The sequence below is a fragment of the Lepisma saccharinum genome, chromosome 8 (genome assembly GCF_977018435.1).
Source record: "Lepisma saccharinum chromosome 8, izLepSacc3.1, whole genome shotgun sequence".
In the NCBI taxonomy this organism is placed as follows: domain Eukaryota; kingdom Metazoa; phylum Arthropoda; class Insecta; order Zygentoma; family Lepismatidae; genus Lepisma; species Lepisma saccharinum.
The window spans coordinates 84498540-84524813 of record NC_139236.1 but is presented as its reverse complement, the minus strand read 5'-3'; the positions used below and the strand labels follow the sequence as shown (position 1 = coordinate 84524813).

Below are 26274 nucleotides of genomic sequence, written 5' to 3'. Positions count from 1 at the left end.
GATTTTCGTGGGGTTTTTTTGTTTTTTTTTTAGGCAAAAACACTGATGTGCACAAAACCGCCTTGTGCGGACGCCAAGGGTATTGCGTTAAGGGTGTGTACACTATATTTTTACGGCTGGTACGCTAAGATGAACGTGGGGAGTATTTTCAGCTGTTCCGAGGCAGCAAACATTGATGCAAGCTTGCAACAGCTGTTCCACGTGATGTTTAGAAAACTGCACAGCCTAAACGATGAGGCTGCGAACCTGAGTCATAATTCCGTACCACAAGTCCCCCCCCCCCATTTTTTATGCCACTGAACAAAGCAATTGTTTTACAAAGTACAGAAAAAAATAATAAAATCAAGTGTCAATTTTGTAACACTTTAACTGCTGTGTGTATCAAATTAATACACAGGGTGTCTTCGGTCGTAACACATGCGTAACGGATTGATATACAACTTATAGGCAGCGTAGTTCACAGCTCCTTTGAAAACAAATGTGTGTATGAAACTAATATGTTACTGCAGCGTGTGTAATTGTTATACACACAGCCCAAGAAAGAAGAGTGTATTGCACAGGCCGTGTGTATAATAATTATAAACACCATCGAAGTAGTTCAGGACTCCCATAAGAAAATCCACAATCCTGCCTGGCAATTAAAGGTTAACCTGAAGAGAACTGCACCTTAATGTAGGATCCGAACCACGTAGGATCCGAACCACTGCACTGAACCCACCACATTGATCGAAACCCGGAATATTTTGATTACCAGTTGGTACTTAACACATCTGTAAGTCTAGGTCGGTTGGTCTTGTGCGAGATTTTGATGAAATAGACTGTACGATTGTTTCAAATTATGTTTTGGATCACCCGCCTATCAAATCTATCTGTTCTCACTCTCTTTCTACCGTCTTTACAGAAACAGGTGAAGTCTTGCACTTCCTTACCTCCTTTTCTTCTCACCGAGCATCTGGACCAGACAATATTCCTACTATTTTCCTACAAAGAACAGCTCACTTACTTGCTACTCCTCTCGCAATGTTATACTATAGGTGCTTCTCTGAAGGCTGCTTTCCCACTCAATGGAAGAAAGCAAATATCATTCCTATTTTTAAATCTGGCAATGCAAACGATACTACATGTTACAGGCCCATTTCTCTCCTTTCCACACTTGCTATTGTCTGTGAAAAGATTCTAAAAAATATACTTCTGAAATTCACATCCCCATACATTAACCCAGCACAACACGGATTTCTTCCAAATTCTTCATGCCTTTCCAATCTGTCTTCTATGCAATCCTATGCCATAAAAGCAATTACTAATTGTAATCAGTTGGATGTTGTGTACTTTGATCTGTCCAAAGCTTTTGATTCAGTGGATCACCATTATTTACTGCATAAATTAGCTAACAGATTTAATATAACTGGAAACACGTTAAAATTAGTGAAAGATTATCTAAGAAATAAAACAACAACGCGTTATACTTCCTGGAACTCATTCTAACTGGCTTCCTGTTATATCTGGTGTGCCGCAAGGAAGCGTTCTTGGCCCTCTGTTATTTGTATTATATCTGGATGATCTCACAGACCTCTTTAATTCCCCCATCTCGAGCACAATTCTAATGTTCGCTGATGATTGCAAGATTATGAGAGAAATAAAACAGCCATCAGACATCCAACTTCTCCAAAATGACATAAATAAATTCTCTGAATGGTGCTAGCGATGGAAACTGACCACAAACCCTTCGAAATGCTCTTACATAACAATTTCATTGAAGCAAAACATTCTTGAAGGTAATTATACACTAACCGACATCACTCTAACAAAAGAAGCACAACACCGAGATCTAGGTATCCTCATAGATTCTAAACTAACTTTCGATAATCACATATCAACAATCACAAAAAAGGCAATGCGTATGCTAGGCTTACTTTACAGATTCACCGAAATCCATAACCCGAAAGCACTTTCCATTTACTTCAAAACTTTTGTGTCCCCCATTCTAGAATACTGTTCACCCATCTGGAACATGGCTGCCCCTTCTCATACCTCCAAGATCGACAGTGTTCTCAGCTTTTTCCTCTCCATCGTTCGATACAGAGTGCCGGCCCTGAGACACCTACCTAAGAGAGAAATCTGCTTATAAACTTAAACATAAATACTCCAGAATCACGTAGATACGTTGCAGATATGAAATTACTACATAAGATAATTAATGGAAACCTAAGATGCAGCATCCCACTCAACGAACTCTCCTTCAGAGTGCCTACACACAAAACACGGAGCAAGGAAACTTTCCACACTGCAACTCCAAGACTCTCACTCATTCAACGTTCACTATTTCATAGGCTACCAAATCAGTTCAATGTCATCTCAAACCAAACCGATATATTCAGTTCATATCCATCTTATATCACCAACATAGAAAAAATTGTATATAAGTAATGCTTTTGTGAAACACATCTGTTTACCTTGGAACTGTCTCGACTTGTTTATGTTTATATTTATTTTTTGTTTATTTTATTTTATTTTATCTTGTTTCGTGTGTTCATTTTAACACTAGTGGACTGTTTTACTGTTGTTTCTTTCCGGTTTAAAATGGCTTCTGCTGTACTGGAAATTTCAATAAATAAATAAATAAATAAATAAAACAACTTAACTTTATGCAACATATTCAGATAAACGCAACGAATATTACTAGATTACTTATAGCTACAAAGGTTTCGTTTACTGCGGCTGTAAATTTAATTCATTATTTGCACTGTACATCTGTGTTCGGTGGTTGCATGCAAGCAGGATAACGTTAGGTTATTTGAAGGTTCGTAGCGTCGAAACGGGACATCAATCGTGTCCCAATCTACCTTTGCATCGAAGAAGGGCAGTGGGTAGTGATTAATCATTTGTGGTCTGAGGTTATGCCAAAACAGAAAGTCACCGAAGGCTTGCATCACAATGTGGAGGACTAACTGATTGATTGATTTTATTTCAGTTAGCTTTGCCATTTTTGGCTAGTGGCAAAGATAAGGATGACACTGACGAAAGGACACTCACAAAGAACACCCATGCCCTGGCTTGGATTCGAACCCGCTCCCTTGGTGTCGTAGCGGGCTGTACTAACAACTCCGCAACGGAGACCAGATCGTTGTTGCGTTTATACATCGACCACAAGGAAACACCTTGGGACGAGAAGTCCCCGCGCAGCTTTCCCTTCTTCCCTCCACCTCGGGCCATAAGGAAGCATGGTCCAATCTCCCCCTCCCCTTCTCGCGGGGTGCGGTGCGCAGGAGTCGCTGGTTTGCGCAGGTTGTTTTGCTCGTGGTTCCACTATAGCTGTTAAAAGCGTAGCAACGTAATATGAGAAGAATTCGAGTTTGAATTTGTGTTTTAAGCCCACTTTATGCACAGTAAGGCTAACCGGGACTGGACCTACAGTTTAAAGTGGGATCCGAACCAGTATGTGCCTCCACCGAGTATCGAACGCGGGACCTCTTGATTACACGGCGGCGACGTTACCACTACGCCAGATGAGAAGAATTCAAAAGTGCAATGTCAAATCATCCACAACCTGTCAAATACACATTCGAATCTATTCTACAGTAGATCCAACTCAACCCCGCGTAATGCTAGACAGAGAACATGGATTTGTGAACTTAAAAATCACTTCCGGAAGTTGCAACTCTGACAAAAAGGGATGGTTAGCATACACCAGGACGACCACCTCAGCACTCGCGTAGCACGCGGGGGGTGCGACTCGCGTGATATATACCTCCCCCTCCCCATCCCCCTCAGCCCGACCTCCCAGCTTCAAGTTTCCCAGGTCGCGTGTCAAACCGCAGCAAATTAGACTCTATTAATGACAATTTCCGGACACGTACGACGTCATTTCCGGCCACGACAAGCAAATGGCGCATATTGTCCGGCGCTTCCCCAACCCCCTTCTTCTCAACGAGCAATTCACTTCGCTCCCCCTCCCCCCGAGAGTAAAACACGCTCTACTCAGCCAAAGTGGATGAAGGGATTTTGAAAGCGCAAGGGGAGAAGTGGGGAAGCAAGAAGCAGTGTGTAATCCAAACACCTGAACGCGAGATAGGAGGTGTGCCACAGGTAGTGGTTTGCATCCCCCTCCGTGTGAAGCCACTAAATTATCGAAATAAAATGGGTGTTAGCGGTTTAAGGGGGGGGAAGACGTTAAGAACCCTTTCCTGGTTGTTGAGTACTAGGGGAAGGGATAACGGAAGAAGGAAATTGATTGGAAGCAGCAATTAAGGTAATGATCAGATTTTTTCGCGTGTTTGGGGACGGGGAAAGGGTTGATGTTGCACAAGTGTAACGCGCATGCAAGCAAGCAGCACCGGGATTGTTCTCTTTGTGTGGCTGAAGACGTCATTAAATCGTCAACGTCATCGTGTAACTGGAAGAACCGCATGCATCATATCTTCAACCCCTACAACTTGCTTGATTTTCATCTCTCGAGTCTTTTCGTAATACATTAATTCATTCGTCCTTTCTAAGTATGTCCTCAAGAAGCGACTCTTGCAGTGCTCTTAAGAATGCTTCATCATTTTGCTAAATTTATTTTCCTCCTTTGAATTTACTTTCTCAAGAAGCAACTATTACAGACTGTTCATTTAAATAAAGCACTTTCCTTCCTTGCAGCCTGTTCTTAACAAAGTTCTTTCCCTCCTTTGAATCTAATTTCTCAAGAGCAGTTTTTGCTGCCTGTTTTTAACAAAGTTCTTTCCCTCCTTTGAATCTAATCTCTCAAGAGCAGTTATTGTTGCCTGTTTTTAATAAAGTTATTTCCCCTCCTTTGAAGCTAATTTCTCAAGAGCAGTTTTTGCTGCCTGTTTTTAATAAAGTTCTTTCCCCTCCTTTGAATCTAATTTCTCAAGAGCAGTTATTCCAGCCTGTTCTTAATAAAGTTCTTTCCCTCCTTTGAATCTAATTTCTCAAGAGCAGTTATTGCACCGTTCTTAATAAAGTTCTTTCCGTCCTTAGAATCTAATTTCTCAAGAGCACTTATTGCAGCCTGTTCTTAACAAAGTTCTTTCCCTCCTTTGAATCTAATTTCTTAAGAGCAGTTATTGCAGCCTCTTCTTAATAAAGTTCTTTCCCTCCTTTGAATCTAATTTCTCAAGAGCAGTTATTGCACCGTTCTTAATAAAGTTCTTTCCGTCCTTTGAATCTAATTTCTCAAGAGCAGTTATTGCAGCCTGTTCTTAACAAAGTTCTTTCCCCTCCTTTGAATCTAATTTCTCAAGAGCAGTTATTGCAGCCTGTTCTTAACAAAGTTCTTTCCCCTCCTTTGAATCTAATTTCTCAAGAGCACTTATTGCAACCTGTTCTTAACAAAGTTCTTTCCCGTCCTTTGAATCTAATTTCTCAAGAGCAGTTATTGCAGCCTGTTCTTAACAAAGTTCTTTCCCTCCTTTGAATCTAATTTCTTAAGAGCAGTTATTGCAGCCTCTTCTTAATAAAGTTCTTTCCCTCCTCTGAATCTAATTTCTCAAGAGCAGTTATTGCAGTCTGTTCTTAATAAAGTTCTTTCCCTCCTTTGAATCTAATTTCTCAAGATCAGTTATTGCAGCCTGTTCTTAATAAAGTTCTTTCCGTCCTTTGAATCTAATTTCTCAAGAGCAGTTATTGCAGCCTGTTCTTAACAAAGTTCTTTCCCCTCCTTTGAATCTAATTTCTCAAGAGCAGTTATTGCAGCCTGTTCTTAATAAAGTTCTTTCCGTCCTTTGAATCTAATTTCTCAAGAGCAGTTATTGCAGCCTGTTCTTAATAAAGTTCTTTCCCTCCTTTGAATCTAATTTCTCAAGAGCAGTTATTGCAGCCTGTTCTTAACAAAGTTCTTTCCCCTCCTTTGAATCTAATTTCTCAAGAGCAGTTATTGCAGCCTGTTCTTAATAAAGTTCTTTCCGTCCTTTGAATCTAATTTCTCAAGAGCAGTTATTGCAGCCTGTTCTTAATAAAGTTCTTTCCCTACTTTGAATCTAATTTCTCAAGAAGCAATTATTGCAGTCTGTTGTTTTCAATCTTTTCTCAAGCAGCGACTATTACAGAATTTTAAAATAAAGTTCTGTGCTTCCTTTAAATCTTTCTCAAGAGGCAACTATTACAGCATGTTGTCAATAAGAATTAATCAGCTACTAACTAACTCTCTAGCGTTCTTAAACCCGAAGGTTTATGGCTGCAGCAACCAAAGCCTTCTATCTGTCCGTCTGTACGAGACGAGATTCTCGGAAATTTAAGTCTCGGTCTCGTCTCTAAAATCTTTCCGGTTAGGTGTCCTGCAATATAAATCACTTAGTCCAATGATGGAAAACGTCGGTACTTGCGTGTGGCTTCGAAACGTGTTTATGGTCGATACTGCTCCTAAAACCTGATCTAGCGAGCAATCCTCGTTTCACATTTTTCACTGACGTATCCTTTTTATCTCACAACTCACGCATATGAATATGATGCATGTGTGATAACCACGACTCTAGTAAGACGAGCCTTTTGCAAAACATGTCGTGCAGGGAAATAACTCGGTGACAAGTGTGGCAATAATACTGATTAAAAAGAGTTGGAGCTGTGTTTATGGCGCAACCGCAAGACGACAACACTGGTTTGGCCCTGGGGCAACTTTTTTTATCCCAAGTACAGGGTGATTCCCTCGCTAGAGGCCACAAACTTTTGTCTATAAAACTGCCAATTGCTTAAAGTTTGTATTGAACATTTGTATGCAGATAACTTGAACAATGTAAAACAGGATCTGCTCATATCCGATGCAGGAAACAGTCCCCTTCCACATGCAAGCACTCTTGTTCATGTCTCTCCAAATTCTGTAATACTTTTCTTAAAGTGGCGTCGGTAATGACTTCAATCCCTTGACGTATAGCTTCTTTCAGGGCTGCGATGTTTTTGTTGTTTTTTTGTTTTTTTTTAGCTTTTGGCACGTGGAATATGGGAGATTAGTTTCTTGGGAAAGTCTTCTCAATGATTTTGATGGTGATGCCAGTAATCGCTCCTTTACATCCTGTTTTGTCTCTTCAGTCATTTTCCGGCCTTCTGAATGCTGTGTGACAAGACTTCCCGTTGTCTCTTAACTTTCTTACCAATTTCTGGATAGAACACTTTGTGTGCACCTTGTTTCGTTTCTCGGTCTTTTCTTTGTTTCCGCCACCCATCCCCTCTCTTTCCCTTTCTCTCTCTATTCCATTTTTCTTCTTCCTTTCTTCCTGTCTTTACTTCTTTCTTTCCTTCTCTATCCATTATTTTTTCATTCCATCATTCTTTCTTTCTTCTGTGAAAAAGATAGAGAAAGATGGAGAGAGAGAGAGAGAGAGAGAGAGAGAGAGAGAGAGAGAGAGAGCTATTTCAACCCCCCTCTCTCTCTCTTTCTCTCTCCATCGGAGAAAGAGAGAGAGAGGGGGGGGAGAGGCACCTTTCACCTTCTCTCTATCTCCCCTTATGTTTTTCTTTCACTTTTTCTCTCTCTCTCTCTCTAAAGGGCAGTCAAAGGTAGAGTGAGATTACTTTCGTAACATCTCTGGCTGTTTTGCATTGGCAGCTTTGGAGCGAGTCATAAGTCCCGGAGCAGCCAATCAACAAACGAGACGCTGGCGTCATCTCTACCCAGCACCTATCGCTATCCCCGTTGCTCGCGCTCTGGACTGTTGGTAGGCTCACTAACTGGACTCGCACGGTCACCTGGAGTTATGAAAATAATCTGACTCTACACGTCTCGCACGAAATTCAGTCGGAAATGCCCTTTGACATGCTTTAAATGAACCAGTTCGCCGGTATTTACGAACGAGGAACACACGCTCTTCGATTGTGTACATTGTAATCCCTATACATTCGAGCCAACACTGCCGAGATGCATTGTCGCGGAACAAAACAAATGAAGGTCACTGGAAGAGTCCAAACCTATTGCGAGGGGGTTAGATCCTGTTTTACATTGTTCAAGATATGTGCATACAAAATTTCAAGACAAACTTTAAGTAAATGGCAGTTTTATAGACAAAAGTTTGGGGCCTCTAGCGAGGGAATCACCCTGTACTGATTGGATTCTTACCGGGGTGTCTGACGTCTGGAATGGCCTTGGGTGGCCGCGGGGCCCATGACATTTTTATTAAGAAACTGAAGAAAAAAAGCCCAGTTCTTTTCCTTAGTCTGAAGTACAGATGCCCCACATACTCGCAATATACACATTATTACAATTATATTTATTTATTTTCAATTTTAATTATTTCGTCTCTATTATGACAAAAAAAGGAACGACTTGAGATCACCGGACCCCTCTCCGATTTTCTTCATATTTGGCATACTCACTAATTGAGGCCTCCTAATCACGAATCTGAAGTTAAAAGTTGTCGGAAACGTCTAGAAATTGCAAAATAAGCGAAAATAAAGCGTTAGTTTTCGGAATGGAAACCGTCGATTTTCGCGAAATTTTTTGTTTCACAAGCAAATATGTATATTCCTGACACCAAATTTTAACTATGTTTGCCTAACCTAACCGAAACTAACCTAACCACACGTCAATTGTACGTGGGGCTAGCGCCAATGGTTCGTGACATATACCAGCATGCTTAGTTCTTGTGGTCCATTTAAAAGAAGAAGAATGGTACCTTCCCTTTAAACTAGTTAGTTGTTTTAACTTTGGGACACAAATCCAAGCGAGATAATGACTTAAAAGGACATCATCATAATGACGCGGCAGTAGTAAGGAAGGAAAATCAAGAAATTTTTGTTGGCAAGCTAAAGGTTCATTCAAACAAGCGCAATGCGACAAAAAAATAATAAAAATTATACTTTATAAGATACGATGCTTCCCCTCTTTTCCCCGTTTTCAGCGCAAGTGCAATTTCCCTACCGTTCCCAAAGGATTTTTTTTTTTTTGTAGCTTGATATAGTACCTTGATAAACTCATGCTTCACGAACCAGCACATTAAATAATTCTATGCTGAAGGGAGAGAAAAAGGTCATTCAGTCTCTTCCCCCATCTATATGTCGCCAGTGCACAGAAAAAAACATTTCGCATCTCCTGTGTATAATTTCAACCGGATGTGACGCTACTTCCGGTTTTGTTTGTTCGAGACAATGGTGACGTAATATAATAAAAGCTACAGAATATGGAGCAGAATAAAAAAAATGCTGCAATAGGTAGACAGGTGATACGTTCTAGTGCATCCAACATTTTTCACTCTCTTATTCATCTTCTGAATAACCATGACGTTTTCATTTTATTTGTGGTCATCTACAGTGAAGTAGATGCTCTTCCTAGCAGGAAGAGATTTATACGGTAAAAATCTTTACATGAAGTTTAAGCGGCAAAACGAGAACGAGTACAATTACCGTGTATGTGTAAATGTATCCACAAACATGTTGGAACTAAGTTTAATACCCAAACGTGACATCCCCCACGGATACGAAACAGAAACTATATTTCTTAGAGTACAAATACGTAGAAAGTTTGTTTCAAGCTCTTGTCAATTAGAATTGAATGACTTTTGGATATCAGTTTTGGAAATACATAGCTATGTATTGAATATCCAGAATTGAATGTGTTTATATGTACAATTTTGGACACTATCTGGCAACGTGTTGGATATTCAGAACTTGATATGAGGCGTTGCGGATACGAAGGGCGAACTCAACAAACGTGCATTGTGAGGGAAATGCGTTTCAAGTTGTCAAGCACAGTGCGAACTCCACAAAAACTTGGTAACAGTAGATCGGAATGTTTCATGCGTGATTTTTTGTGGAGTTCGCACTGTGCCTGACAACTTGAAACGCATTTCCCTCACAATGCGCGTTTGTTGAGTTCGCCCTTCGTATCCGCAACGCCTCATATGTTCTTGATAGTTTTAGATAACCTGTTTTGGACAAGATCTAGCTATGTATTTGATATCCAGAATTGGATGAGTTTTCTATATCTTGTTTTAGACAAGATCTAGATATTTATTTACTGTCCAGCATTGGATGAATCTTGCATACGAGGGGGTATCGTAAAGTTTTGACAATCACCCTGTTCTAAACGAGCTAGAATTGGTGTTTTATATTGAAGGACTAAGGACTTCTCTACATAGTAACCATCCATAGCCACACATTTCTCCCATCGTTTCTTGACCTTCCGAAGGCCCTCGTTGTAGAACTCCCTGGATTGCGACGAAAACCATTGCTCAACCTCCATAATGACGTCATCTGTGGTGTCAAATCGCCGACACCGCAACGGTTTTTCATTTCAGGGAATAAGAAAAAGTCACTTGGTGCGAGATCGGGAGAATAGGGTGGATGCGGCAAGATTTCATAGCCACATTGCCTTTCCTTCTCGATCGCAATTTGCGAAGAGTGAGTGAGAGGGTGCATTATCGGCCAGGAGACAACGCCTTTCGTGAGCATGCCGCGCCGTTTTTCTTTCAGAGCACCTCGCAACTTGTCCAGAAGTGTGCAGTAGTAGTCGCCAGTGATGGTCTGACCCTTCGCAAGGTAGTCTGTGAATACGGCCCCGCGACAATCCCAGAAAACTGAGAGCATGACCTTCCCTGCCAACTTCTGCACCTTTGCCTTCTTGGGTGGAGGGAATGGGAGTGATTCCAATCCTTGCTCATGGTTTTGGTTTCTGGATCATACTGGTAGACCCAACATTCGTCCATGGTTACCAGACGACCAAAGAAATCATCTTCATCCTGCTCCAAAAAGGTCAACATCCGCCTCGAAAGTTCGCAACATGTGTGTTTTTGAAAAGGAGTCAGCAAGCGTGGAACCCAGCGTGCAGACACCTTTGTCATGTGCAATTCTTCGTGAATTATTTTTGACACACTACCAAAACTAAGCCCCGTTTCGTTCATTATTGTTTGGATGTTGCACGTCGATCTTATTATTGTTTGGATGTTGCACGTCGATCTTCCAGGATAAGACACTCCACTTTCTTCACATTGACAGCGTCGTCTGTGCATGACGGTCTCCCACTTCTTGGCTCGTCTGTCAGTGACATGTGGCCAGTTTGGAAATTCCTTTTCCACCTCGCAATAGTCTCATATGATGGGCAATCATCACCATAGACAGCTTTCATTTCAACATGGATCTGCCGGGCATTATTCCCCTTCAAATGCAGGAACTTTATCACACTTCGGGCTTCAATTTTATCCATCTCACACTTTCCTCTTAACTCATGCGATTTCTGAAGAAACAAAAAAACACAATCACTTGGTTGTTGCACCATTAGCTACATAGGGTATAATACGTTTACTGACAAAAATTCACGCTTATAGCTAAAAAACTTCATGGTGATTGTCAAAACTTTACGATACCCCCTCATATATTGTTTTAGACAAGATGTGGATATGTATTGGATATCCAGAATTGGATGAGTTTTGGATATCTTGTTTTAGACAAGATCTAGATATGTATTGGATATCCAGAATTGGATGAGTTTTGGATATCCAGTTTTGGAACAATATATAGCTATGTATTGAATATCCAGAATGGAATGTGTTTAAATAAAAGGTTTTGGACACTATCTGCCAAAGTTTTGGATATTCAGAAATTGATAGTCATAGATAATGATAGTCAGTTCTATACATGCTTGGGCTATGTATTTGATATCTCCAATTGCAGACTAATCACATTTAACTTATATTGCAAAAAACTATTGTCTGCTACATCATCAGCATACCATGATCTTTGGGTCCGTCATAGTTATTGAGTAATCAATACACAGGGTGTAGCCATACAACAAGACAAACTTCCTATCCTGTATGTATGCAATCATGTAGTACAGATTCACGGTTGCCACTGTCAATAATTTTTGTGTTTTAAGGAAGTCTATACTTTTTAAGGTAAGAAAATTAATGTTGATCGATAAAACCTGACGGCTTCGAAAACTTTCAAAGGCAGTGGCGTATACTCAGTCTCTGGTCTGGGCTATCTATGTCACGTGGTCCTAGGCTATGAATAGAAATAAGTTTACCAACTCATAGGAAATGAGGTTGCCAACTCACGAGAAATCAGGTTGCCAACTCACAAGAAATCAGGTTGCCAACTCACAAGAAATCAGGTTGCCAACTCACAAGAAATCAGGTTGCCAACTCCAGAATCACAATCATCATCATCTCACTGATATACAATTTCTGATCGATTTTTCTCCTGTATTTTATTCTCTAGACTTCAGGCTTCGCAGGTAGCCTATCCAACCTAGAATATACGCTCCTGTTCAAAGGTTACAAATCGTTGTGTGAGAATAAGAGGGATGTAACTACAATTTATTAAATGTACAGGAATGTATTCTTAGGAATATGTCCGACTTAAAAATAGTCAGCTGACTGTAGATACAGGACTCCACCTTACTGCTAAGGTTTAGAAGTGAAGATACGTCGATCTGTCTACTGATAGAACTCATCAGAGGAGTTTACTTAAACAAAACTGAAAACAGCATTTTTGGAGTTACGTTCCTGTGGTTCTCACACGACTAAATATCATTAACAATATCAAACCAGGGAACCTGGAGAAAGAAGATGTGTGGTTAACATCACGCTCTGGCAGTCTTCCCATACAGCACACAAATGCCCAAAATACGTACATTCATTGGATATCCCTTGGTTATTCGTGTAGGAAGTTCTGGATATCCAGGAATAACCAATGTACATTCATTGGATGCCCCTTGGATATCCATTTATCCGCATACGTGATATCCAAGGGATACCCAGTAAAGGATGTATTTTTGATGTTTCTGGATCACTTTTGGACATATCTTGGACATCAAGTGGGTCGTTATCTAGATGCTATCCAGTTTTGGACAAGTTGTAGCTACGTATTGGAAATCCAGAATTGCATGAGTTCTAGTTCCAGAATTGGATGAGTTCTAGATATTCAGTTTTGAACAAGATCTAGCTCTACGTTGGATATCTAGAATTGAATGAGTTTTATATGTTCAATTTTGGATAATATCTTGCTCTGTATCAGTTATCCAGAATTGGATGAGTTTTAGATATCCAGTTTTGGACCAGATCTGGCAACGGATTGGATGAGTTTTTGATAGCCATTCTACACATGCTTGGACTACGTATTGGATATCTAGAATTGGTTGAGTTTTAGATATCCAATTCTGTGTATCCTATGGACGTTCAATGGATATCCAAAAGTAGATATATCCATAACTGGATATCTAATTATGGATATCCCTTGGAGATTTGTGATGTATGGGTCCTACATCTTAGGCTCCTAAGACGGACTCTTACGACATCGTACAAAAATTCCTGCCCGAAAAAATCCATGACAAGAGTTGGAGGAAAATGTGCGGGTCTTGCAACACTGCTTGATATAAAGTGTGCCCCCGGGAGAGGAGGACAGGAACGTGGCTTTTTCTGAATACTCTCATGAAACTGTCTCATGCGACGGAGACAGATAGCATCTTGCAGTCGCGTGTGCACAGCTGTTTCCATCCCCACGCTGCGTCTCCCCCCCTTTCTTACTCGGGTTACCACCCCCTACCCTCCAACGCCACCACCTTATTATTTCCTGAACATCTTCGCAGGCTCTTCATACCTCTTCGTTACCATCTGGTCTGGTGCGACATTAACTGTCTCTTGGTTGTCGTTAGAAAAGATAAAGAGAAGGCGAGAGGCTAAATTGTTATCTTAGACTCAACAGATGAGAATCGTGAGCAATAAGATGACGAAATGCGGACCAGGCTTATCGACAATGAAAGCTCTCCATTATCGAGCTTTCATTTTCCCCAGGCAAGGTTTACAGCTCGTTTCGAAATTCTCGTCAAATCAGTCAGTTTCTAGTTGATACATGATTCGCGTTATGTCACCTGTCAGTTCCAAATAAGGTTAATGATAACTAGATAAAACCGATTCATCCACAAAGAACACTCATACTAAGCCAGGATTGAGCACGAAAAAAATGCATCAGTTGAAACAAAAAATGCATATGTTGAAACAAGAAATTCATCCGTTGAAACAAAAAATGCATCAGTTGAAACAAGAAATACATCCGTTGAAACAAAAATGCACCAGTTGAAACAAAAAATGCATCAGCTAGAACAAAAATGCATCAGTTGAAACGAAAAATGCATAAAGTTTATAGCTAAGAGCAAATATTTAAGTGCATCATTAACAAAGATGCAGGAAGTTCCATCAAGAAATGCATAATATGATGTACTTTGGCGTAAAATAATGCATCAGTTGAAACAAAAAATGCATCAGTTGAAACAAAAATGCATAAGTTGAAACAAGAAATACATCCGTTGAAACGAAAAATGCATCAAGTTTATAGCTAAGAGCAAATATATAAGTGCATCATTAACAAAGATGCAGGAAGTTCCATCAAGAAATGCATCAAACTGTAAACCTGATTTTTGCAAAGGCCAAAAAAATACACTTTAATTCATCAAATCGATGGATTTCTGTGGTATCAAATAGATTTGATGTATTTAGTTTTCTGTGTGTATGCCCGAATTTATATGTGTGTAAGGCCAGAACGAACATTGTGAAACTTCTTTATATAAAATTTCAGTTGTAACCTTTAGTCCAAGGTAGTATATATATTTCATACTTCACCATGATAATTTTTCTTTTTCATTTTGTGGGCATTAACAAAGCATTTTTCTCTAGTTGAAGCCCTTTGCTGATGGAAGTTTGGAGCCGAGCAACTCCCAAACTCCCCGTTAAATCCTACCTGATACTTAAGATGGCCACATCGTAAATCTTATACTTAAAATTTATCATGTTTAGGTTCAGTGGCGTACCTAGGAATTTTATAGGACGAATAATGCTGCATTCTACCATTTTCCTGCTTCTTAGCTTCTTTTTCTTTTTCAGAAAAGTTAGCCAAGGTGAGTTATGCCCCTCACTTTTCCTCCTGGAAGAACACCGCTGTTACATGTACCGGTTTTTCCAAAACCCTTCTCGTGAAACCTGTGGATTTCGTTCATTGTTCCAAAACTCCTCTCTGAAACCTGTGAATTTCGATCGTTCTTCCAAAACTCCTCTTGAAACCTGTGAATTTCGTCCATTGTTCCAAAACTCCTCTCTGAAACCTGTGAATTTCGATCGTTGTTCCAAAACTCCTCTTTAAAACCTGTGAATTTCGTCCATTGTTCCAAAACTCCTCTCTGAAACCTGTGGATTTCGATCGTTGTTCCAAAACTCGTATTTGAAACCTGTGAATTTCGTCCATTGTTCCAAAACTCCTATTTGAAACCTGTGAATTTCGTCCATTGTTCCAAAACTCCTCTTTGAAACCTGTGAATTTCGATCGTTGTTCCAAAACTCTCAATCTCTCACGTCGTTATGTTGGCCATGCTGAACATCCGTACCAGCACTCCTTTTTCTATATTCTATATGCTAACCTTGACATGAAGACTGGGTAATTGCAGTTTCAGTCCAATTGCAAATACCCAGAATGCAAGAGAGACAGAAATGATAAAAGCTCTGCGTAAATCATAAAGAAGGGAATTACGGGGGCAAGGGGAGGGGGTGGAATGAAGGAGTGCTACAAAAATTCGTGCTATCAGCGTGCCTATTGCGTGCGACAGTGTGTCCCCGAGCACGAACTGTTCCCCTCTGCGGTAGAGTAATGCCTGTCTCTTGCGCATTTGTGTCATGTGTGGGCTGTCCACAAACAGTCTCCTCGCCGCATGATCGATATGATGGAGAGACGATAAGATCTTGGGAAAGAGGAAAGAGCCCTTTGTTCGTCTCAATTTTTATTTCCTCCTTGTTTTTTTTTTCGTCGCCTTCTCTTTTTGTGTGTCACAGCCCGCTTTATACTCAGCAGTCTCGATTCGAATTGGCCACTGCATACATCTGGCTAATCTATGTTGTCAGCTTGTGCAATACTCGATATTGCACTTGTAAGTTCTTTTGTTTCTGGGGAAAAGCCTTTATTTCTAAGAACAGCCAATGTACATTTCTCATAAACAGGATCAATGTGGAGACTTCTGTCAGTGTTGCCACCTCTGCCTATTGGGTCTAAATAGTTAACTTACGTCTGTCTACTTATTAACATGGTTAGCATATGCGACTGAATGGAGTGGTTCACTCGTGATCTCGCCACTCTGGGTTCAAATCCAATCCTTGGTATGGTCCTTTGCGAGCATCCCTTCGTGAATTCCTTCCATTCATCCTCATCGTCGCGAATGAATGGTAAAATAGCTAGAGAATAAACACGATGAAGCTAGCCAAGATGTGAAACCGAGATACTTCTATTCCTCAAAGTCATAGTTGGGTCAATATTCCTCGACGTGCTGGTTTAGCAAATATTCCTCGCAGCGATCATTCCTCGAAGTGGTTGTTCAGCAAATATTCCTCGAAGCAATTTGGGTGTAAATAATTTGCTTCCTATGCCTAAATATATTAACTGTAAAAATATTATTTTTACATTGATTATTATTAGAGTTAGGCATGTATTTTTAAGAATTTATGCTTTTCAATCAGTGCAGCGCTTTGGAAATTTTTGAAATATTGTTTATGTGATTACGAAATTAGTGCAAAATGTTTACTAAAACAATGGACCATTGGCGCTACTTACTGTAACTCAGGCCTGCCACGGAGGTCAGTTATACAAGAATAACCTTGAATGGAAGAAGCGATGTACGTTATCATTCAAGCGCGAGTAGTATTCAATTATTTTTTTCAACTAAAAGATAAACTGGGAAATATACCGACAAAGACGAAAGACAAGATAATTATCCTCGCAGGAGGATATGGATAAGAGAACAGATATAATATCAAAGAGAAATGGAAAGGGAGAGAGGCGAGAATATCATCATTATCCCGTCATGCTCATGGCGAATCAAATTGCACCAGCAATTACCAGAGAGCGCCATCTTTAGAAGTACATCGGAAAGTTGTCATGTGAGCTCCCTGCCCCCTCCCCCTCCGGCGGTTGCGCTCATGTCGATACGCCGTGCATTAATCACTTTGATGTTAATAATGCATGGTAACAATGGGACGGGAATTTTCAGCATAGAGTGAGCTGTTGGGATGAGGCGACCGGTCACTACATTAACGCGAGGACTGCCTTAGGCTGCGTCCACACTGAGTAACAGTGCACTCATATAATAAGTGGCAGTCAAATTAAAACGGATCGGCCACCAAAAGGTTTCATTTAAAATGCATAACCTCAAAAGTACTGTAATATCCATAACTGTTCATGCATTTATCCCACTGGGAGACAGGACCGCCAATTCCGTTTTTGTAGAATCTTGGCTACTGACATCCACAATCTTATCCAGTCACATAAGTCCTCGTCATAGTGGAACCGATGTCCACAAATGTCTGTCTTCCGGTCACAAAAAATATGAAAACCACAAGGAGAAAGATCTGGTCTCTAGGGGGGATCTTGCAGTGTGGGGGCGGGCATCATCATGGAGAAGGATGACACGTGTCCGTCTCGGAACCTCTCATGCTACTCCAACCCACGTGAACGCGACATGTAGTGTCCACTGTACACATGGGCGGAGTTTGAACATTTGCTATGGGGGGGGGGGGGGGCAGACTCTGGGAGAAGCATATGATGTACATGAGGGTTATTGATTGATTGATTGATTTGGTGTTTTAAGTCCACTTTATGCACAGTAAGGCTAATCGGGACTGGACCTACAGTTTAAAGTGGGATCCGAACCACTTGTACCTCCACCGGGTATCGAACCCGGGACCCCTTGGTTACAAGACGACGACGGTACCACTGCGCCATCGGGAGGCCCTACATGAGGGTTATTGAATATCTCCTAGTTTATAAGGGGTCCGGAGGCCTTCTCCCGAAAATTAAAAAAACAAACAAAAAAACACTGAGTTTTAGGTATTTTAGATTTGAAAATGTTAAATTTCCTCACTTAAGGCGAGGAGATACAGTTACGCACCAATTGTGCATTTATTTCAGTATCGCCCGAATGGGCACTGCTACTAAAACAAACCCTGGGTGTATCCAAGAGTATGGATTTCTCTCCATGTTACAAGTGCAAACATTTTGTTATTTTGATTATTAAGCTGGACACGATGTTTGAAAAATATGATGAATAATGATTTTCGGAATCCCATGTATTCCTTATGGGGAATCAACTTCAACATCAAGTTACGGCTAATCAAATGGAAGTTTCGACTTTTCCGCTGGTGAAATTCATCTTCAAACTGCCCTCTTCCCGTTGACATCTCTTTCTACTCCATCGAAAGTTTTATATTCACAAGAGAATGAATCAAATCATACTCCCATATGATCAATGCTTTTTTCTTGCCTCCTGGCAGGGTTGCCAAACCTGATGGGCATAAAATAACTTAATTTAACCTTAAATGGAGTTAAAACTGACTCTCATGGAGCTAGATTTACGATGGCTGAATAAAGTTCCTTCTAGGGTAATGTCAGTTGTCAAAGGGGTGGGGCACTGCTATTATCGTCAACTCTAAATTGATGACAATTTATTCTTAGTTTCCAACATCTAGATCCGGCGGCATCGCCCATCTCAATAATCCACCGATGGTGGTATGAAATCTAAAGTAAAGAATTCCCTGACGACAATATTATGTCAATTTCACGTCTAACATTGCGCTATAAAGAAGTAGCTGGGGAGATAAGAGAGAGTGGGGCGACGCAGCCAACATAACAATATCACGTCACGTGCAAAATGTAAAATTATGACGAAAGGTGGTCTATGTGTGTTGGAACCGGAGATGGCATCATAGTGGGGCACGGGGGGTGGGCGTCCCAGTTCACAGCCGAACGAGTGCACAAAAGATTGATTGATTGATTTAGTTTATTTTACTTCGCCTTTTGTGCCTCTTGGCTAATTTGCGAAGATGGGGATGAGTGATGAAATTGATGAATGGACATTCGCAAACAACCAAGCCCAAGCGGGATTCGAACCCGAGACCCTTGGCGTCGCAGCGCGATGTGCTAACCACTCGGCCACAGGGTCCGGCTAGAGTGCACGAAAGAGCCAGATCTGGCTCCAAGAGAGCTAAGTTGGCACACTGGAATGGTTTTGGAAGACTCCCGTGGAAATTGTATCGCTTCAGAGTATAAGATTAATAAATTGTCCAATCTCTCTTGACCCATTGTGCAACGCAACCAGTTGTGGATTCGCCTCATAGCAGAAAATTTCCTCTCACAAGTGGCACTATTTGATGGCAGGGTAAGAGCAATTTCCAGAAGAATGCTAAAATTTTTGTATGTTTCTGTATGTTTGCTCAAAACTGTGTCCACTATCTTTGGGACAAAATTCTTCAAAGGCGTACTTATCGAACTCAAACCTGAACTTTCCATTACATTTCTTAAAATGGTCATTTCTGCCTTCAACATTGTTGTGTTCAATGGAGTAAATCTCAATCAAACGTGCAGCTCCTTCTTCATCCAGACGAATAAGTCTTTCACTCGCTTCAGCAACTTCCAAAGTTTCACCCCACTAAATCTTCTTTTCAGTTCGCCAACCAAAATATCCAGCAATGGATAAAAAAAATCACACTTGTATTTTTTCTTCCAGTTTTCTTCACTTTGAAATGTAGAACGTGTTTCAGCTGATGTCTCTTCTCTGGATCTCTGGCCAACTGAAGAACAAACCAGATAAGCATCTAATTTGTTTGATATCAGTGTAGGCCGTTTTGGATTTGTACCTTCTTTCATCTCACCTCCACCTTCAAAAATGTCTAGACCTAATTCTTTGTCTTTGTCCCAAGTGTTTTCGTTGCGCTGGGACTCAAGCTCCTTAATCACTCCGTTGACTACACTGGAACTCGGAGCTATTTAGGTATCGGCTTTCTGAAGGGACTGGGATAAATCATTTATGAGGGGGAGATATTCAGAAAATACTGATAAGCATACAATAAAATCCAACGATTTTACAGCTGAAAGCAGGCCATTGGCTTCAGGTTTTTTAGAATGTCTTAAATCAGACGCTGTCGAAGTGAGTACAGCAACAAGCGTAGGATAATTTCTCTTGACACTTAAAACTGAAATAGCTCTGCAGGTCCAGCGAGTGTCGCTCAACTTATGGAGTTCATGAGGTCCTGGGCTAATTATATTTAGATTTTTTTGCACTTCTTTGAATTCAGCATGGGTGTCAGGATAGCTAAAGTATTGGTACAAACACTGCTAGACATTAAAAAAGTTGCAGCTTAAATCATTGTCCTTGCACGCTGCAACAAGCACTAAATTGACTTTATGAGCCAAGCAATGAACGTACATTGCATAAGGATTACCAGATATTGCGGCGCAATTACCGCACATCCCATCATGCCAAACGTCAAGATTTGCGGTATGGCTTCATAACAAAAATGTAATAACTGAACTTATCTTTTAATTTTAGTCTTTGCCTGGCCCCTCCAGAACTCCGCCTATGACTGTACACAACAGACATGTGACGATGAATATATCAACCTCCAGCAGCCTCAGAAGTCAAAGAACGAAACACACATCCCTGCCCTTCAGTCGCCTCCTTCCTGATGTTGGACGAATACACTTATCGCTAACCTCACTTTCTGCGCAATAAATAAGCAAGTGTGTACGTGCGAGTTGTCACTACGTTCCCACAGATGCCAGGATGGTTTGTAAATAGCAATGTTACCAACTTTTGCAGGTCTCGACTTCTATGCGTGGCGACCCGTTTTCATTTTACTGCATCCATACATTTCTTACAAGAGATAGTCATTTTCGTTCAACATCATACAAAACATAGCCATTTTGGCTCAACCTCATACAAAAAATAGTCATTTTGGTTCAACCTCATACAGATGATAGTCATTTTGCCTCAATCTCATACAAAAGATAGTCATTTTGGCTCAACTTCATACAAAAGATAGTCACTTTGGCTCAACCTCATACAAAAGATAGTCATTTTGGCTCAACCTCATACAAAAGATAGTCATTTTCGCTCAACCTCATACAAAATATAGTCATTTTGGATGAACCTCATACAAAAGATAGCCATTTTGGCTCAACCTCATACAAAAATATAGTCATTTTCACTCAACCTCATACAAAATATAGTCATTTTGGATCAACCTCATACAAAAGATAGTAATTTTGGCTCAACCTCATACAAAATATAGTCATTTTGGCTCACCTCATACAAAAGATAGTCATTTTGGCTCACCTCATACAAAAGATAGTCATTTTGGCTCACCTCATACATAAGATAGTCATTTTGGCTCAATCTCATACAAAAGATAGTCATTTTGGCTCAACTTCATACAAAAGATAGTCATTTTGGCTCACCCTCAAGGGGCTTCTGGAGGGTGAGTGAGACGGCTGTCTTCGTGAGGGTCTTCCTTTTGAGGGTGGCCACTTCTGTATTCGTGTTCTTGTTATTTAGCGTCGTTTATCTGCCTCTTATTACTAATGGAAATGATGAGAATGTGTAGACGACATCGATGAATTAGCATGCAGAAAGACCATACATGCTCAGGCCGGGATTCGAACCCGGGAACTTCTGTGGTGAAATCGACAATTAACCCTTGAACCCCTGGTTCTTAAACATTACCTCCCTTCGATTTAACTGGAAGTTTAAAATCCATTTTTATGAACAGTTAGGCCAATCGGGACTGGAACCAATATACAGTTGTATTTCAAAGAGGAAAACAGCTTCGCATCTGAATACATTGAAAATAATACTGGTTGCTACTCTTCTCCAAGTCCAGGTAAAAATTCAAGAATAGTTTCGTGTTTTCAAAGCAAAATTGCCAAACACATGAAGGCTAAAAATAGAAATACGTTTTTCCTATTTTGATACTATTTTGTACATAAATGTCAACATTATAAAGCTTTTAGCCAAACTTCTAATTGATTGATTGATTGATTGATTGATTTGCTTTATTTTAATTCGCTTCTTGTGCCACTTTTGGCTAATTTGCGAAGATGGGGATGAGTGACGAAATTGATGAATGGACACTCACAAACATCCATGCCCAGGCCAGGATTCGAACCCGAGACCCCTGGCGTTGTAGCGCAATGTGCTAACCACTCCGCCACGGGGGCCGGCCAAACTTCTAATGTGCGTAATATTATTGTTCTTATCACTTTAGGCGCAGAATAAAAAAATATCACAGAATCACGTAAATTTACTTAGAATAGAAATTCAATTATTAGTCTTTTGACTGACTGAGTTACTGACTCTTCTTTTTGCTTTTGGGATTAGAGAGGTATCCTGGGTCTCTGTCTGAACAGTAAGTATTGTCCTTAAATTTCAATTAATCTGCGATAAAAAAAACAGCGGGCGCCCTTAAATGCAAAAGTGTAAGATCTGAAACTCGCACTGCATTACAATTTAAAGTGAAATAAAATTTACAAACAAAATAAAGATTGTGATGCGTTTCCTTTCCTAACCAACATAACACTAATGCACCTTTGAATACTATATCGCTGGCGCCCTCTGTACGTCTGCGTTCACACGATTTGATTACTAGGTGCCGGGATTTTTCACATTTGTATTCAAAACTCAGGTATAATTCACTAATATTGATCTTCTATGCGCCAATAATTCAATAATTCCCGCATGATTTCAGAAATGCAAGAAATTCGCAGTGAATAGAGATGCAAACCAAGGGCACAAGATGACGTCAAACATAAATAAACTTTTCAGGACGAAACCTAGATTTTGATCCCTTGGAAAACTGTCTTGTGGTTAGACAATTTTGGGGAAAAAGTCGGAAACCTAGAATAGAAAATAATTTTAAAGTACACAAAAAAGGGAGCAAATAGATGACGCCACATACCTGGTTGGATATTCCCTCTTGGCTTAGCACCCAATATGGCTAGATTCACATTGGCTTTCCTTCCGTCTATGATAGGGTTGGGATCCTTACATGCATTCTCCGCCGCTACTCTGTTTCCCATAATCACCTGAAACACAAGAGAAACGTAACGTTACACTGGCTCCCCAATTTTGGGTCCGTTTACGAACACACTTTGCGGCAACTAGTCCAGAAAAATAGAGCCCCAAACCTGGTCCTCCTAACCTAACCTAACCTAACCTAACCTATCCACATATGCAGAAGAGGAACCTGCCGGAATTGCAACTGCAGTAAATGCATATGTGGTTAGGTTAGGAGGGACAGATTTAGGCTTTCGTGACTGGTCGCCACAGTGTGAGCTCGAAAATCTACATTGGACTGAAATTAGTAGTTTACTAATAAACAAAACATATGTCAATGGGAGCATTAAAACGCAGAAGCGTCTGTGAGTGTACTAAGTATATATAGACAATGACTATAATTTACAACACTCTTTAGAATGAATGGTACCACTTTTCTGTCATATTAGTTTGTATCCAAATCAAAATATTTTAATTTATCACAAGAAGATCTTCACACTCATTTCCGAGCAACATCTGGTGCAGAAAAGTAAAATGTACTCAACAAATGACAATCGTGAGATAAAAGTGGCATATTTTTCAATAAATCATGATAGAATTCTGTATATGCTGTTTGATACGTCGTAGAAAACTCCTGAAATTGTGAAGAAGACTGCAAGGTACTTCTGGCACAGCTGGAACTCAAAATAACTCCATTTCATTTGTACAACGTCAATTATAAATCTTAGGATAGTCACCATGTTTGCATTTGTATTTTTGTTATTTTACGTTGATTTTGGCCAGTAGAACTACATCACTAGTCTACACGTATAATGTAGCCAATCGTTTTTTACAAGTAGATTCACATCACTGGTCTAAACGTAGAATGTAGCCAATTATTGTTTCGTAGTAGACTCAGGGGGGAGAGGATTTACCACTAGGCTATCCTAGGCTATAGTCTAGGGGCCGCAAGTGCAAAGGGGACGCACAAAAATGATACCCTGAAGGAGAAAAAGTGACGAAAACCATCGAGTATTAAAATTCCTTAATATTGTGGTAATAGCAAAAAAGAAAAATGTTGAGGCAGAGCATGCAATTAGTAAAAGTGAAGTACCATAATAACAACACTGTTAATAATAATAACTAACTAACTCTCTAGCGAAACTTAGTCCCTTAGATTGAAAGAGAAACATAAATTGAGAGTATTTGAAAATAAGATCCTTAGGAAAATATTTGGACCTAAAAGGGATGAGGAGACAGGTGAGTGGAGGTTACATAATTTAGAACTACATAATTTGTATTCATGTCCAGATATTATTAGGATGATTAAATAAACTAAATCAATCAATAATAATGTCTTCAGGGCCCTAAACGAAGGGGCCCAAATTTTATATATCCCCCTCTGAGTAGACATCACTGGTCTATACGTAGAATATAGCAAATGGTTGTTTACGAGTAGATCCATATCATTGGTTACAGCCCGTCTTTGTCGAATTGAGTCACTGTTGTTATCGAAGAAACTTCCAATAACAACCAGTCGGGAAAGAAAAATATCTTGATTTCTTTTCTCCATCTCTGCCCCTTCTGTTCCCACACATCAACCAACTGACTCCTTTCCTTGAAGGCAAATTTATAAATGCGTTTCGACAGACCGAAAGCCCACATTATATCGATCGCCTGAATGGAATCGAAGAGTTTCCCTACCGGAAACACAACAAACACCTTATTCTCACGTGGAGTAAGTCCGGAAAGAAGAAAGGAAAAAAGGTGCACACTTCCACCTTCAGCCAATATTGTGACGTTTCTTTGACACTTTCCCGGAGACTTGGAGACCAGGATTAATGGTATCGGAACCCACAGTGGACACGGGATAAAAGTTTTCCCACGGGAATGTAGCGTTCCTTTCTTCCACTGAGCCATACTGGGATCTTTATGGAACAATCTCTGATTTTATTATTTATTCTAATGTAGGAATTGTATCGGGACGCGTCTCGGTCTTGCATGGAAATTCGGACATGTAAAAATTGAGATGGGAACGATAGGAGTCTCGTACTTGAATGGAAATTCGGACATGTAAAAATGGAGATGGTCAACAGCAGCATTGTACACCATGGGGACATGACAGCCCGCACAAGCATGCATGCATTCGATTAGTGAAATTCTACTTGGGTGTAAAATCTCCCTAAGTCTTTAAATCCCCCTCGCAAAGTGAACGGCGAGCTCTGGTTGGCAGAGAACAAAGCACGTGACATCTCCAGCGCTCCTCTTAATGGGCGGAAGCACTCACGTGACATTTGCTCACCAGATGACAGAACACGTCGTGGCGCGAACTGTACCAGGAAAAAGCTTCTGGTCTATAGCAACACGTTCCATAAATAAGCTAGAAGATGCCTGCAGAGGACTTCAATAAAACTTAGGAATGCTTCTTTCATTCACCACGTGCTTTTATTTACAACTGCTTCGATCGAACAGCAGATGGCAGAGTGATAGCTGATCAATATAATGTAGGTGAGAACGAGAATATGAGCTTCTAATCTTGTGTACAGTGCCATAATCCATTGGATTTTGAATCACGTTATGACTAGTAAACTATGCAGCTCTTGAACTTGATAAGTATGTACTTGAAATACATATTTCATTTTTATATATCGATGTCTTTTGTATCCATATGTATATTTTCTGTGCCATAAGTTCATAGAAATATATCGATGTCATGCTTTGTGTACGCCAGGGGTGCCCATCCCCCCCAAGGCCAATGGCGCATCCCCCCGAAAATCATGTCATGCTTCCCCCCCAAATCATATCACTCGCACCCTCAAACTATATGGTATTCCACACAAAGTATTTAATTACGACAGCACGTCTACCAAAATCATTTTTTTCTTAGCTTAACTGAACACTATGATTGATCTGCCCCCCTCCCTGAACAGGAATGCCATCACTCAAGACTACCTCTAAAATCGTTCATCATAATCGAGAACATCAGTTGTCTTGTAATGCAGCTATAGTATAAAAACTTCACATTCACCTCACTAAAGCGCAAACACGCATCCTTTCGCTCGCAATAAAATTTTTACATCCATTTCTTTGCAGGCTTTCAAGAATATACATTTGATGGGAGTTAGTACTGACTTAAGATCCCGAGATATTTAGTATATTCCAGCTTCTCCCTTGGCACGTTCAGGGTCGAAAATGTATGGATACCATATCGCTAAATACAGTCTCCAAATATAATGTTCGAACTCTCTCTCCACTACAGAAATCCCTTGCCAACCTAAGATTTAACACTTTATCAAGAGCTTTCTATCTCCCCCCTTTAAAATTAATACTCAATCCTACCACCAAAATTTCCATGACAATTTTAGACTTACGGTTGATATTCAAGAGTGACTCTCCTCCAAAAAATTAATTCTCAATTTCTCAGTCTCCGCACCAGAATTTCCGCAACAGTCTAAGATAATAAGTAATACACAAGAATTGGATACCTCCCTCAATTTAATGCACAATCCCCT

General features: G+C 40.2%; 1 protein-coding gene across 2 annotated transcripts in view; it reads right to left on the bottom strand.

Annotated features, from left to right (window-relative positions):
- LOC145991233 (RNA-binding protein 24-like) overlaps positions 1–26274 on the bottom strand; it is a 153723-nt gene that overhangs the window by 91329 nt on the left and 36120 nt on the right. For both annotated transcript variants that reach the window (XM_083127192.1, XM_083127193.1), the window contains exon 2: positions 22686–22812. In XM_083127192.1, the coding sequence (XP_082983318.1) occupies positions 22686–22812 (127 nt within the window). The remainder of the gene's footprint in view (positions 1–22685; positions 22813–26274) is intronic.